The sequence below is a fragment of the Echiichthys vipera genome, assembly GCF_963691815.1.
Source record: "Echiichthys vipera genome assembly, chromosome: 18".
In the NCBI taxonomy this organism is placed as follows: domain Eukaryota; kingdom Metazoa; phylum Chordata; class Actinopteri; order Perciformes; family Trachinidae; genus Echiichthys; species Echiichthys vipera.
Genome location: NC_139843.1, coordinates 7860891 through 7874935, shown reverse-complemented (window position 1 = coordinate 7874935; position 14045 = coordinate 7860891). Strand labels below are relative to the sequence as shown.

At 44.8% G+C, this 14045-nt stretch overlaps 1 protein-coding gene across 1 annotated transcript; it reads right to left on the bottom strand.

Annotated features, from left to right (window-relative positions):
- Window positions 1-73: 73 nt before the first annotated feature.
- On the bottom strand, window positions 74-13497 carry LOC310960699 (synaptopodin 2-like protein). The gene is made up of 5 exons (XM_083932466.1): window positions 13326-13497; window positions 9598-9749; window positions 9219-9512; window positions 8679-9064; window positions 74-3647 (listed from the first exon to the last, which is right to left on the bottom strand). The coding sequence occupies exons 1-5, from the start codon at window positions 13425-13427 to the stop codon at window positions 940-942; spliced, it is 3642 nt and encodes a 1213-aa protein (XP_083788592.1). The 5' UTR covers window positions 13428-13497; the 3' UTR covers window positions 74-939.
- Between the last annotated feature and the right edge of the window lie 548 nt (window positions 13498-14045).

Below are 14045 nucleotides of genomic sequence, written 5' to 3'. Positions count from 1 at the left end.
AGGAGGAGATACCGGGGCCTGGTGTGGCAGCGGGTGACACAGGCAGAAACAGAATGACAGCTGAGGTGAGTCATGTCTATTTTTATTCAGCCGCATGTCTCTGCGGAAAACAGCTAAAGAGACATGTTATACATCTCTTGTTTCCTCTCAACAGATCAGAAATCAAGGCTACTGTAAATGGCTGTGCTCTTCCCCGCTATGAAAAACTACAGAAAACAAAGCACACACTGCAGCAGAGCGCAACTGCAACAAAAGAGAATCATCAAACACAAATCCTTAGAATATAACAGCGGGGGAATTACAGTAGTAGCAGCTACTTCAAATTCGTTAGTAAAGCAACTTTTCTGATATGATCATCCTGGATGACAACGGGTACTGTAGGATGTTTACAGATTGTGAAGTTATAAGTCAAATCTGCAGTTTTCACCTCATCCGACATTTATATTATGTCACTTAATTTCCTTTTCATCTTTTACTTATCCCCGACCACGTCTCTCTCACGGCAGTCTTGTCTTTTCACATCCTCTATTCAACTTTTTTATCTTTAAACTTCTTCATCATTCAATACAATATTTACAGAACTGTATTTCAGTTTTCCCCAGCATCTCTTTCTGTCCTTTCAATTTGCCGTTGACCCCTGTTTTTCGAAAAACACTTCTCCGTCCACACTACATTTTCTTTGCAAAACACAGTGTTTAGTCTAACTACAGCCAAATGCATTGGATAAATGAGTCAACAAGATTAAATGGAAGTGATAAAATGTGCTACATTGGTGCTGATCCAAACAGATTCTGTGATAAAACGTGGCTGGCAAAACCCCAAGCTGCTGCAGCCCTGAATAATAATATCACAAGACTAAAAACACATGGACCTATTTAAAAAATGTTGCTCTATGTTTCCAAAGAGCCGTGATTTACTATGTCCAGAACCAGAGTCTGCTCAGTGCATTGTGGATCCAGGGCGCCAAACGCAAGGCTGCAGACCCATGTTGGAAGTGCTGAACCTGGGCCTGGGGACCCTGTTAGGTTGAGTGCTGGTGGATTCTGGCCGAGAGGCACCAGCGTGGCCCAGGGGACTCAGATCTGGGGCACTCTTAAACTGCCTGTTGGCCTGTGCACTGTTGGAGGGCTGAAGGTGGGAGAAAGTAGGAGACTGGACTGGAGGATGAGCAGGAGAGAAGGTTGGCAGCTGAGGGAGTGGAGCGGTAGGGGCTGGAGGAGGTGGGGGAGACAGAGCGGAGGTGGCCCATTGAGGTTGGTAAGGTTGGGGTTGGGGTTGAGGCTGAGGCTGATAGGGTTGGTAGGGGGTGGGGCCAACTGTGGGTGGAGGAGATGTGACATCAGAGCGCCACAGTGGTTCTCCTAGTGTCGTGGCTGCTCGAGGTACAATAACTTTAGGAGTGGGCCCTGTGGATGTTGGCGGGGGTGTGGAGAAGCGCTTTACCTCATAAACTCGTGCTGTCTTCTGAGGACCACTTGTCATTCCTCCCTGCTGCTGATAGGTGGAAGTGTTCATGGGAACCCCACCCCCATAGCTGAACAAAGAAGAGTTGAGTTGGTAGGGCTGGTGGCTCATAATGTCTACAGACTTAAGGCCAGCTTTCTTTTTTTCTTTAGATCCGGCTGGCCCACGCTTTGTGACCTCAGGCTTCTTCTGGGCCTTCAGGGGGCAGGAGGGAGAGAGAAGGGGGTTGTAGCTGATGGGAGGAGGAGCACGGATGTTGGATGAGTACTTCCAGGTGGAAGGGAGAGATGGCGTGGGTGAGGACTCCCTCGTCTGAGCGGGAGAGTAAGGTGCTGCTGCAACAGAGGGAGATCGCTCCACAATGTACCGATCCATTCTGTTCTGCCTGCGGGCAAACAGCTCACCTCCCTTCCCTGCTAGCTGTGGCACCTCAGGGGTTTTGGGTTTGGGAGCAACAGGCGGTGGCTTGGACCTCCGTTGAGCCTGCATGAAGTTGCAGGCCTCTGCCCCCAGTCTCAGCCAGTCTTCCTCAGGCCCTGACTCATGTCCGGTCTCCCCACTGGGTGCAGCTCCAGGTTCAGCACCTGGGGTTCTCACAAAGTGGACATCCATGTTCTGGACCATTGACAGCAAGTCCGGGTTTGGAGAAACATCTTTGTTCTGGACTGAGCAGAACATTGGCTTCTGTTTGCTTCGACGACGGGCATCATGCAGGATGCCAGTGCGAGCGGCAGGGACGGAGATGCGCTCCTCTCGTGTCGACAGCGAATCGCCGGAAGGAGCTTCCAGAGGTGATGCAGTTGCCATGGCAGCATGGGGGCCAGGAGTCCCGGTACCTGCCATGTTGATGTAGGGGTGGACAGCTGGAGATGGAGAAGATTGGAAAGAAGGCGGTGGGTTGAGCTGAGCATGGAAGGAGACCTTAGTCAGATCCGGGGGATGTGGTGGGGAGATGTGAGAGGCAGGAATGCAGGTGGAGGGAGGTTGATAAGTAGGAGTGGAAGGAGAGGGAAATGGCTGTGGGGCCGGAGGGGAGAAGGGCTGAGCAGGTGATGGACAGACAAGGGTACTTTGAGGTGCAGAAGGAGACAACGGGATGGAGGAGGAGGCATACACCGCGGGCTGAGGGGAAAATGTGGGTGGATATGTGGCAGTTTGAGAGAAAGGTGCAGATGACTGAGGGACAGCTGAAGGGGGAGAGTTGCTGTTGTTATTTCTTGGAGGGATGTACAGAGAGGTACTAGACACCGCTCTCCTTGCATCTGACCCTGATGGATAGTGAGTAGGTTGGATAGTCACCATGGAGACAGCGGCCACTGGACTGGTCGTCATAGTCATAGCAGTGGGTTTGGGAGGGCGAAACATCACGGAGGTCACAGAAGGACGAGAAGACATAGGGCCTGGGGTGAAGGGGCGTGCAGTACGGTTCAGAACACCTGGATTCAGCTGATGATCTGAGTCTGTGATTGGGCTTGGACTAATATTATTGTTAGGACTAAGGTTAGGGCTGCCATGCGTCCCGTTTTGAGTTGCAAGTGGCATCTGAGAGGGCGGGCTCAGAACAACACTAGCCCGACTAACAGCTACTGACCCCCCATTGGTCAGAGCCACAGCTGGAGGAGACATGTGTGCAAGGTGGTTGCTGATTGGCTGCTTTGTGAAGCTGTTCTCCAGCCTTGAGCCCTGATAGGCTGAGCTCTCCAGCCCTGAGACTTCCAACCCTGGGCTTTGATTGACAGAGGTCACAAATCCTGGAGTATGATAGGCAGAGTTGTCCAACCCAGAACTGTGATTAGTTGTTGGCGTTGTCGGAGTCGTTGGTGTGGTTGACGGGCAGGCAGAGCTTCTCCTGTCCAGCAGGTCAAGATAACCAGTGTCCCACGTGGGGTCAAAAGATGCTGAGAATCCCTCTTCGTCAACTTCTGAACCACTCAGTATGGAGCTTCCTCCTTCCTCCTCTGTCTCCCCTCCTGTGTCTCCTTCTGTATCCCCTCCTCTATCTCCCTCAGCTTTGCCAAAGCAGGTCAGCGTGTACTTCTTGGCCCTCTGCCGTCGTTTCTTGAACATAAGCACCCCTTTCGAGTTGGGGTTGGGAGCATCAGTCAGCAACGAGGCAATAGATCGGCATTTAGTACGAGCTTCTTTCACCTGTTTCTCCACCACGCTCTCCCCACGGTGCAACTCTACAAGACAGGAAGAGAGAAGAAAGAGATACCAAAATAAATTTGCTGTAAGAGAGAGGAAACAAAGGAGAGAACCGGTAATGGGATTTTTTTTGATGAATACATAACAAGGCACAGGTGACAAAAAACGGAAACAACAGCATGATAGCCATCACTGACTGCGAGCAGTGGCTGATTTGTACAGTATTATCACAGTGAGGAGCTGCGATCAGGATTACCAGTGACAGACAGGAGTGTGTGTTGTGGATTTAGAAAAAAAGAATTCCCGCTGCTCTCCAGAGTTGAGTCACACACCCCGGGAAGTTCAGATCAAAGTATCTCTTCTGCGCAAAAGCTTGTTTGTGCCTGTGTGTATCTCTGCTATGTCCAAGGCTATTTGAGTCTTTTTAGTATCTTGGCTCACCTCACATGGATATCCTCACTACATACTCATTGTCTGATGCAGTCTCTGTGCACTCACATACGTATGTAACTTTCATTCAAGCTCATGGAGACATAACAAACAAACACAATCCTTATATCAAACTTGATATTTCAGTTGCAAAGTTTTAGCTACTTCTACAAATATTTGGGTTAACAGCATTGCTAGCGGCTCTGTTAGACTCTACTTATGCAGAGTGGTCCTGGCAGCTAAATGATATCACATCTTAGTTTGGCATATTAGCATTTGCTAATTAGTATTAAACAAAAACAACACCTGAGGCTGATGAAAATGTCATTAGTTTGTAGGTATTATAACCAAATGTTGGTATTACCAGGTCACCATAGGTTCTGAGGAGAACATAACTGTCTGAACCAGATTTTATGACGATCCCTCGAATAGCTTTAGAGACATTTCACACACAAACACAAAAATGAACCTCATGGTGGTGCAAAAGAAAAAGCAATGCCTAGATGATAGTTGATAAAGCACTACAATATGGAAACAGTAACTTATATAATGTCTTTACAGCGTAAAACCACAAAACTAACCAAATTCTAACACGTCTGAATCAGAATCGTCAGTCCATTATAGTCCATTATAGTGCAACGATGACAAATAACCTTAACATTAATGAACAATAACAAAAGTCATCTCAGGACACTTTCCACGTAGAGTAGGTTAAGTACACTGTATACTGATTTACAGAGACCCATCAGTTCACCCAGTAAAAACAGTTACAACAAAAACCTTCCTTTTAAAAGACAGTAACGACAGACAGACCCTAGACTAAATTCTTCTACAATAGAAATAAAGTAATAATTTGGAAAAACAACATTTCAATTTTAACTGACACACATTAATTCTATTGTGAGTGAATCTGTGTGTAAACGGACATAAAAGGGTTTTAATGTGTCTTACCTGCGTACACGATGTGCGGGACTGTGTGTCCACCTACGTCTGAACCTGAACAAGATGTGAGGTCCCGCATCTCCCAAGTGTGAGTCTGTGTGTGTGTGTGTGTGTGTGTGTGTGCGTGTGTGTTTGTGTGTGTGTATGTGTGTGTATGTGTCCTTAAACTCCCTCAAACCCTCCCACACACACCCTCACAGAGTCCAGTTCTGCTCTGAGTGGGGAAGTCTGTCTTCCAGCTCTTCTGTCAGGACACAGCCCATGTAAAGACCTTTGTGTTCAGCAACCAAACCAAAACATGATGTCAACCCACTATTCCTGTCTGTCTGACAGGCATCAAACACCTGTCCAATCTCTATCGCTTGCACACACACACACACACACACACACACACACACACACACACACACACACACACACACACACACACACACACACACACACACACACACACACACACACACACACACACACACACACACAAGGAAAGGAAGACCCCTCTCCAGAGGATATTTAGAGAGTAGTGTCACTGTGTGAGTATCTGTGTGTTTGTGTGACTTCATAAATCCAATTATAGTTTATAGAGGAAAGCTCTTTACTGTTGTGCTGTTCTCTGCTGCTGACACTTTACACCTAACGACTACTGCACACACACACAACTCTAGCAGCAGAGCTAACAATCCCATATCCAAAAGCCAAAGGCTGTCTGTGTGTGTGTGTTTGTGTGCGTGCGCGCGCCTGTGTGTGTGTGTGTGTGTGTGTGTGTGTGTGTGTGTGTGTGTGTGTGTGCGTGTGCGTGTGTGTGTGTGTAACATGAGAAAGGGCAGGTCCCTGAACGCAGTCATCATTCGTCCTATAGTAAAGCCCTGACCTAAGTCATTCAGATCCTGATCATAATAGAGCTCTCATTTCTGCGACATTCGCTCATATGAAGTCACAACTCAGTCAGTGCATAGTTATTCAGTTGGATCAGCTTATGGCCTTGTTGACACGACTGGTTAACCAGACGATAAGACTTTATATGTTAAAGGAACATCTTGGGAAATATTTGCTTTCTTTTAGAGAGCGGGTCGCGGAGATTGCTTCCCCTAGTGTGTCTTTCTCTTTTCGTCACGTTTTTTACACTTCAGTTTTTGTACAAACTATGCAAACAAGACACAATGTGTTAGTTAGTGACTTCTACACAGCTTTTTGTGTGTTTTGGCCTTTCGTCCACGCGTAAACTGGTCAAATATTTTGGATAACACCTTCCAGGGTAAAAATTTGCAGTGTGCGCTCTCACCTTCTTTGTGAGACGACATTTAATGCAATGGCAGACTTTGCCAAACTAGGGTTGGCTCTAACGGCTATAAGGAGATTTTACAAGTTTTCACATGAATGTAGAGTTACTCTTTCACAATATTGAAGAACAACTGAATGTGTTACGGAGAGATGGATGTGCCATTGCAGCTTGGTGGTCTTCCATAGCTTTTTGTTCAGGTTTCTGAACACAGCAGAAAGGGTTAGGGTTATATCTCCCCTTGTTGGTTTGGCATGCTATTAACAGCGTTTCAGTTTGTTTTTTTTGCGTTTTCATTTGGATGGAGTTTTTTTTTTAAAAGTGCTTGTGTCGACAGGTTTTTTTCTGGGGACAAAAAATTGTTTACGAGTTTCACGTCTTTATGCTAAGCTAGGCTAACTTCCTCCTGCAGTTTGGATTTTCCGTACAGATATCGGACCGGTATCGGCCTTCTCATCTCACTTTCAGTAAGAAGTGTGTTTCCCAAAACGATTCTATTCCTTTAACAAACTAGTCCTTTAAAATTGCATTGCACCATCACAGTAGGAATCATATGGGGCTGTAATTAGAAATGATTTTTAATTAATCGAGTGGTTCCAAATGTTGTTTTGCTCAATCGTAGCAACATGTGAAATTTACCCTCCTCACTTTCATTTGAATACTTTTTTTGAGGCCTGAAGAGAAAACGATGCAAGGAGAAAATAAGCAAAGGTAAGAGAAAAGCCTGAAAATCTTAACTTTTATGTCATGTAGCCGTTTTAATATTCTATATTCTTAAATACGATTCTCTACTTTTCAGTTGAGGAAATTAATTGTTTACCCTATCAAATGCCAAAATCTGTTGAAAAATACACATCGTAATGTTCCAAAGGGGACGACTTCAAAACGATTTTTCTGTCCGACCAAAAGCCGAAAACACAAATATCTGTAATCACCAAAAAGTCATCCTCATATAAGAGAAGCTGTCTGGTTTGATTAATATTTTATTTATTAAGTTATTAATCAATCAATCATCAGTCAGTCGGCTATTCGTTTCAGCTCTAGAATCATAAACATTGTACTGGTACGTATCCTACTGTTCACACATGTGGCAAGAAAGACAGACCCCAACATGCACATACACACACACACATTCATGCAAACACACACTCACACGCCACATATTCAGCTGTGTGGCCTGTAAGTCAGAGATGCGTCCAGCCTGTCGATCAGAAGCTTCAATGCCTATAAATACAGCGAGTGAGCAAATACTCCGAATACTGACAGAAGAGATGGACTGCTGTTTCAGGGGACAGAAGAGGGGAGGAGGGGGGAGGTGGAATACCTCTGCAGGTATCTGGTATATCTCACCCTATCACCACCAGCCTGTAAATGTAACTGGATGCTCAGGTTGTAGAAAACAACCACTAGAGGGTGATCTAGCTTTTGATAAGCTTTAAGTCTACACAGCTGATGCCTTCACAGACACAATCCAAAGAGCAACAACACTGCGGTCCAGACTGCAATAGTTGCATCACCATGAGAAGCTAGAGAGGCTGGTGTAACATCCTCTAACTTGAAAATGTTTGAATCCAACTGAACAAACTCACCCATGGCATGCTGTAATGCATCATTTAAAATAAAAGCTACATGACGGTATAATTACCATACACAAATAAGATCATGGTCGCCTCTAACATAACTGAATGGTGCGTTTTGTTTAGACTAATAAACCCTGTGTCCTGATTCCTCAAACATGAGGCTTAACTTCTTCTCTTGATCTTTGTGTTGTCTTTGGTTTTACAAAAGAGAACAAACATGTTATCACCCTTTGTTGTAATTGAATAAGAAGAAGAGTAAACAACAGTGAATCATCATTTGATTTCAGTACTTCGGTCAGGTGGTGATGTGTATCGGTGATCAAATGTGACGCAGCACCTCAACTCTGGAACGACCTGACAAACTCGATCAGTATCGTCTCGAATATATTTTACTCTCAAAGTGATCATTTGTATATCAATTAGAAAAACAGAAGACTCGTCTCAGTTTTGGGATTCTTCATTAGTATCCGAGAAAATCAAGAATTCAAAGTAACACCGGTGAGTAACTGATGTACAAATGATCATTTTGAGGGAGAAACATTCCTTTAAATTTCATGTGTTTGTTATGTGTGCATGTGTGCAGGCAGGCATATGTGCTGTATGTATTTAATAACATGTATATAGTAATATCAAATTGTAATAAAACATGTAAATAACAGTGGAGGTTTTAAAAAAAATCCTGTTAATATTTCTGCAGATATGACTTTGAATGTGTGGTTTATCTTCTAACCACTTTGTGTTCTCTGGTTTTTGTTTTGAAAGTTAAATTATTATTATTACTATTGAAATTATTATTATATGCAACAGTGCTGTAGTTTTGAATGAAGATATATACTCACTGGCTTGCCGTGCTTTGTCCATGTAGGTGGTGGAGAGCTCGTCGCTGACCGGAGTCTGTGGTCCCACCATGGGCACCAGATGTTTACCACAGCCCGACATCAGAGCCTCTTTCGCCCGTTCAGGAGACACGAGCGGTGGGCAGACCAGCCCGATGCAGCCCCCCGCCTCCTGAAAGCCACTGTCCCCTTCTCCCTCCGCTTCCATCAATCCCTGATCAGGGGTCGGTGTGAGTGTGTGAGGTGTCAGAGTGTGTGGGGTGTGTGCTGGAGTGGTCCACTCAGTCTGGAGGGGCTGGTAGATGAGCTCTCTGCGAGGGACACCAGGAAGACACTGACCTTCCCACTGCCCCTGCATGGAAACCCCTGCATCTGTGGCGCTCTCATACCTCAGAGGAAAGACAGAACACAGCAAAGATTATAACACTGCAGTGTTTTTTGGACAGGAAATCCCAGTATGTTGTTACGGCTTTTTTGGGAAGACAAATCAAAGAAACTCTCTATGACAAAATAAACCGACAACAGGAGGTCTCTGTCCTTTACCCGCTCATCTCTGAGGTCTCCTCCTCTTCTTGGTTGTCATAGCGCGCAGGTGAACGCGCGTGAGGAGGTGTGCGGCGTTGGCGACGATGCGTGAGTGCCTGTGTGTCTGCGTCACTGTCTGTCTCTCCGTAGTAAGCCTCACTGTCTGGAGGGGAAGTGATGCCCTTGGGTATCCCCGTGGGGGAGAGGATGGAGGAATGGTGGGAGGGCAAGGGGCCCGCTGGGGGAGACAGGACCCTCATGGAGGAGCATGGCGATGCAGAGAAAGATGAAGAGTGCAATCCAGAAGGGGCCCTGGAAACAAACAAAGTTGTGAAAAAAACATGCACCATTTTGTCTAACTTGGCTTCATGTACTGCACCTGAGTCCAGGCTCTGACCTTTTAACCCTCAGGTTGAGTGTAGCGCTCTCCGTATCTATAAGACTCATGGCCTGAGCATGACTGAGCTCTGCACACATATGGTCGCCAATGGCAACCAGTTCGTCATGCTCCTTCAGTCCAGCTCTGCAAGCTTTGCTGCGCCTGCGTATCTGCAGAGAGGGAAGTGTTTAATAGCACATAAATACAGAAAATATACTTATTTACATACATTGTATACTTCCACATGTGATCTTCACCTTCCGTCAGCTATTAAACTTTTTTAGACCAGTGGTTCCCCACCTCTTTGGTTTGTGACCCCTTGAAACAAATCAATACACCTGTTGTTGTAATAGTCTACAAATTATAAATGCTAAATATAACCATAACATATGATTTCTTGTAACATAATGTTATTTCCTCTTTATCATCTTATTAGTCTTGCAACCTGTCAAGAGGTCAAACCCCTACATTAGGAACCACTGTTTTGTTTTCATCTTAAGTATCTCGATATGATGTGTGTACACTCTGAAACTGTCAACTAAAACATTTGTTGTGTACAATGAAAATATGGTGATTTCTAGTGAATGAATGGGCTGAAATCAAAGCAAAAGCTGCACCGGCCTTGACTAAGACTGTTGGGAGTCATTTATCAATAAACAAAAGCTTACACCATCAAAGGTTTTGGAGCTTATTGTCATTATGTTAGACTTATATTTGCACTCTTCCCACTTTTTATTGCAACTGCTGCACAGCAATTCCCTAGAGGATAAATAAAGTTTTATCTGCTCTCAGGATTCGGCATTATCAAAATAAATAACAAAATATGACAGAACACAACTGTACGGAAGTCCTGACGGCTTGTTTAAAAAACACAGTTTCTGAATACGACTGCGTGCATTTCTCTGTGGATTGAGCGTTTGGATACTTTCACATTATTTATACAGCACCTCAACCTGCTTTATAATAATTAAACACTAAAGTTAGACCATGGATGTATTATTAGACGTATTCATTCGAATGAAAATTGCTCCCCTGGTGCAAATGCCGAAAAACTTTCTGGGCTTCCGGGTTTACTTCTTTGGTATGTTGCCCACTGAATATATGCGCAGTAGTGTTTCTCCTGCTGGTTTGTGCGGTTTGTGCTCATAAACTAATTAACCTTAAATTGGGATGTGCCGCTTTTTGATCGTTTATCTGGACTTGGGGGGGAGTTCTACAAATATCATGGTTTAAGAAATTCACAAAAAAAGAGAGTCATAATCGACCTTGTTTGCATTTCGAGGCGTCCTGTCATCAGTTTTACAGACGTCTCTTTCACAGTGGGGGTCTATGGAGGAAATCCTTTTGGGCCGCACATTTTTGTTACAGTACTGCGATTAGCCACTGTAAAATAACGGTTGCAAGGTTGTGCGGCGGTGCCCTAAACAGGTCTATTAATAGATCCATGAATAATCCCTTTCTACAACATGGGACTTTTAAACCATCTCAGTAGCTGTATGACGGGGCAGTTATCCAGGTTACTTCATTGTGTTTCCTGTAAAAGTCCTACAGATTGTATAGTGTTCTTCAGTGAGATCATTCTTTGGTGAAATGACCTAAAGCTCAACAATTGATGAACAGTGTCCAGCAACAGGCGGCTCTCCTCTCCGGGTATACTGCCAGCACATCTTTGTCCCTGTATCAGAATAACTCGTGAAGTCATGCAGCTGTTCCTGGAGGTCGCTAAGAGATGATGTCATAGGATCCTTCAGGAAGTATGTCTGTGGGGGGCGGGTGATAAATGAGGAGGTGTGTATTCTTGTCCACTAGATTGCAGTTTCCTCTATTAGAAGAAGATAAGGCTCCTCAACTCTGTCTCCACACATATGTACACGCAGCTTATCACTGTAAAAATGTTGAGAGGGGGAAAGTGTGTTCCCGTACCTCTTAACTGGGCTCAGTATTTGTCTTTATCAGTATCTCCTGACCCAGTATTCCCAATGTGGCATCCCACAAACACATGGAAGGACAAGCTATCTCGTACTTTCCCAGTCAGGCAAACGTGCACGCGCGCGCGCACACACACACACACACACACACACAGCACAAGTGAACATCATGAAAGAGGGGGTTTGAGCAGCTGCATCACCAGTCTGGACCGGGGGATGCCAGTCATTCACCATATGTTCCCCACATACCCAAAATAAAACCTCACAGGAAAATGGACCACATTCCTAGACAGACGAAGAAAGACAGGCACTACCGTGATGGGAAAGAGAAAGAAAGAACTTAACAATATGAGAGAGGAAAGTGTATGAGTGTGTGCGGATCTGTGTGTGAACAAGAGGCATTTTTCCGTGCTCAGCTTCCAGCTCCTCTTAAATGAGCTATTCTGATCCTCTAGTTTATGCTCCATTCCCAACCGGGCTTATCTGAGGTATGCTCGAACACACAAACACATATACACCAACAGGACAAAGCACACACCGATCCAAATCGTATCAGAGGTGACCTTATCTGCTTGAAAATCCCGGATAAAGAGAGGCCTTTGGTGCCAGAACTCTACTCCAACTCCATTTTGAATCAGAGGTTATGACAGCTTATGAGTGACCGGCCAATTTTTTCAACATCAGTGTGAGCGAGGTCGCATTCCTCCTCTCCAGAATAGATTTTCTTATTAGAGACAACATTCTGGACTGTCAACATACATAAACACAGACGCAAAAAGCTTTTGGAGAAACCGAAGTGTGGAAGAGAATATTCCAGAGCCTTAAAATTGATGTATTAATTCAAATAAACAATGACAATGACAAATCGGAAATTGGTTCAATGTCGACTGTGTGTGCGTGTTCAATGTAGGCACATTCAAGTGCACATGTGCACGGCAACATATGTGTGTGTAGTTGTGCATATGCAGAAGAGTAATAATGAATGTAAGCACACGTATGCAATGCACACTAACCCCCACTAGTCTCTGATACTGTACGGTCAGCGTCAGGATGCAGTAATGAAATCCAAGTCGAGATCAACCCCTAAACATGTGTTCACGCTGTTCTTTGATCGACTGAATCACAATGGCGGAAATTTTAATTGGCTGTGGCCAAATGAGCGCGAGAAAATTATAGTATGTCCTGGAGATAATGTTGTAGAAGGAAGATTAGTTGTGGTCCAAACTGCTCATCAGAAAAGTGGTATTTTTCTGAGGAACAATCACTTAGATACAGAAGTTTAATGGGGAAAGACATCCTGCTTCTAACTATTTCATTCTGACTTCACCTATTAAACTAATCCGTCTCCAATTCAATGATGCTCTCCAAAGTTTAGTAATTCTTGTCTTTCAAATACTGAACAAACTACAAGTGTATCTACTGACTTCTGTGTGAAAGAGATGATTATATGTACACCGAGTACCAGAGTTCTTGTATTTTGTTTTTATGTTGTAATCACCAAAAATACCCATAAGTGGAAAGAGATTTAAACTAAATAGCAACACCAAGTCAATGAGCTATACTCTTATTAAGTTTATTCAGATTTTATGTCGTCTTTATAAAGTTTATTACTAACCGAAGCTTGAATTACAAACATAGCAAACTGAAAGACTGACCATAAAGGCCTCAGACCGCAATTAGCAGCTGCAGACTCTATTAAACCCATCCACTCATGTTACCACCTTGGCTGTGTATCTTTTCTGCAACATAGGCCTACTGTATGCACACACACACACACACACACACACACACAAACACAAACTATAGGCTCCACTGTACCTTGGCCACCTGTAGAGGTTTTTGCTGCTCTGCTCCTCCCTGCAGTCTGAAGCCCCATGGGGAACCTCCTGAAAGGGAGACCTCAATCTCCTCTGCTACCATCCCTGCTCACAGCTCACAGCCTGCTGTGTGCGTGTGTGTGTGTATGTGACTGTCTCAAACTTGCTCTCCCCTTCTTCCGTTCCTCACACTCTGCAAGTATCAATGAGGGAGTGTGAGGCTTCTGCCTCCCACTCCTCTTCGTGACCACAGAAAATCACTCCACCCACGAGGGAGACAGGGGGTGGCTGGCTTTCATCTGCACACACTGGAATGCTGTGTCGGAGGGTGGCAAGTGTGTGTGTGTGTGTGTGTGTGTGTGTGTGTGTGTGTGTGTGTGTGTGTGTGTGTGTGTGTGTGTGTGTGTGTGTGTGTGTGTGTGTGTGTGTGTGTGTGTGTGTGTGTGTGTGTGTGTGTTCATCCTCTCTTGTATTCAACACTTGCCATGTCACTCTCCAAGCACTGTACAGGACGGGATGCTTGCTGATATACCGTCCCGAAATAACCACCACCACCACCGCACTCCCTCTTTGACCCCCAGCTCAGCCGGTCTGGCCGACAGATCCGGATCAAAGATTTGTCTTCATCCACCAACGACCCCTCAAATTTAAAGCGCAGGGGGTGAGGAGGAAATATGTTAGGAATTTCAGTTGGTTCACTTTCGTTACAATTTATTGGCAA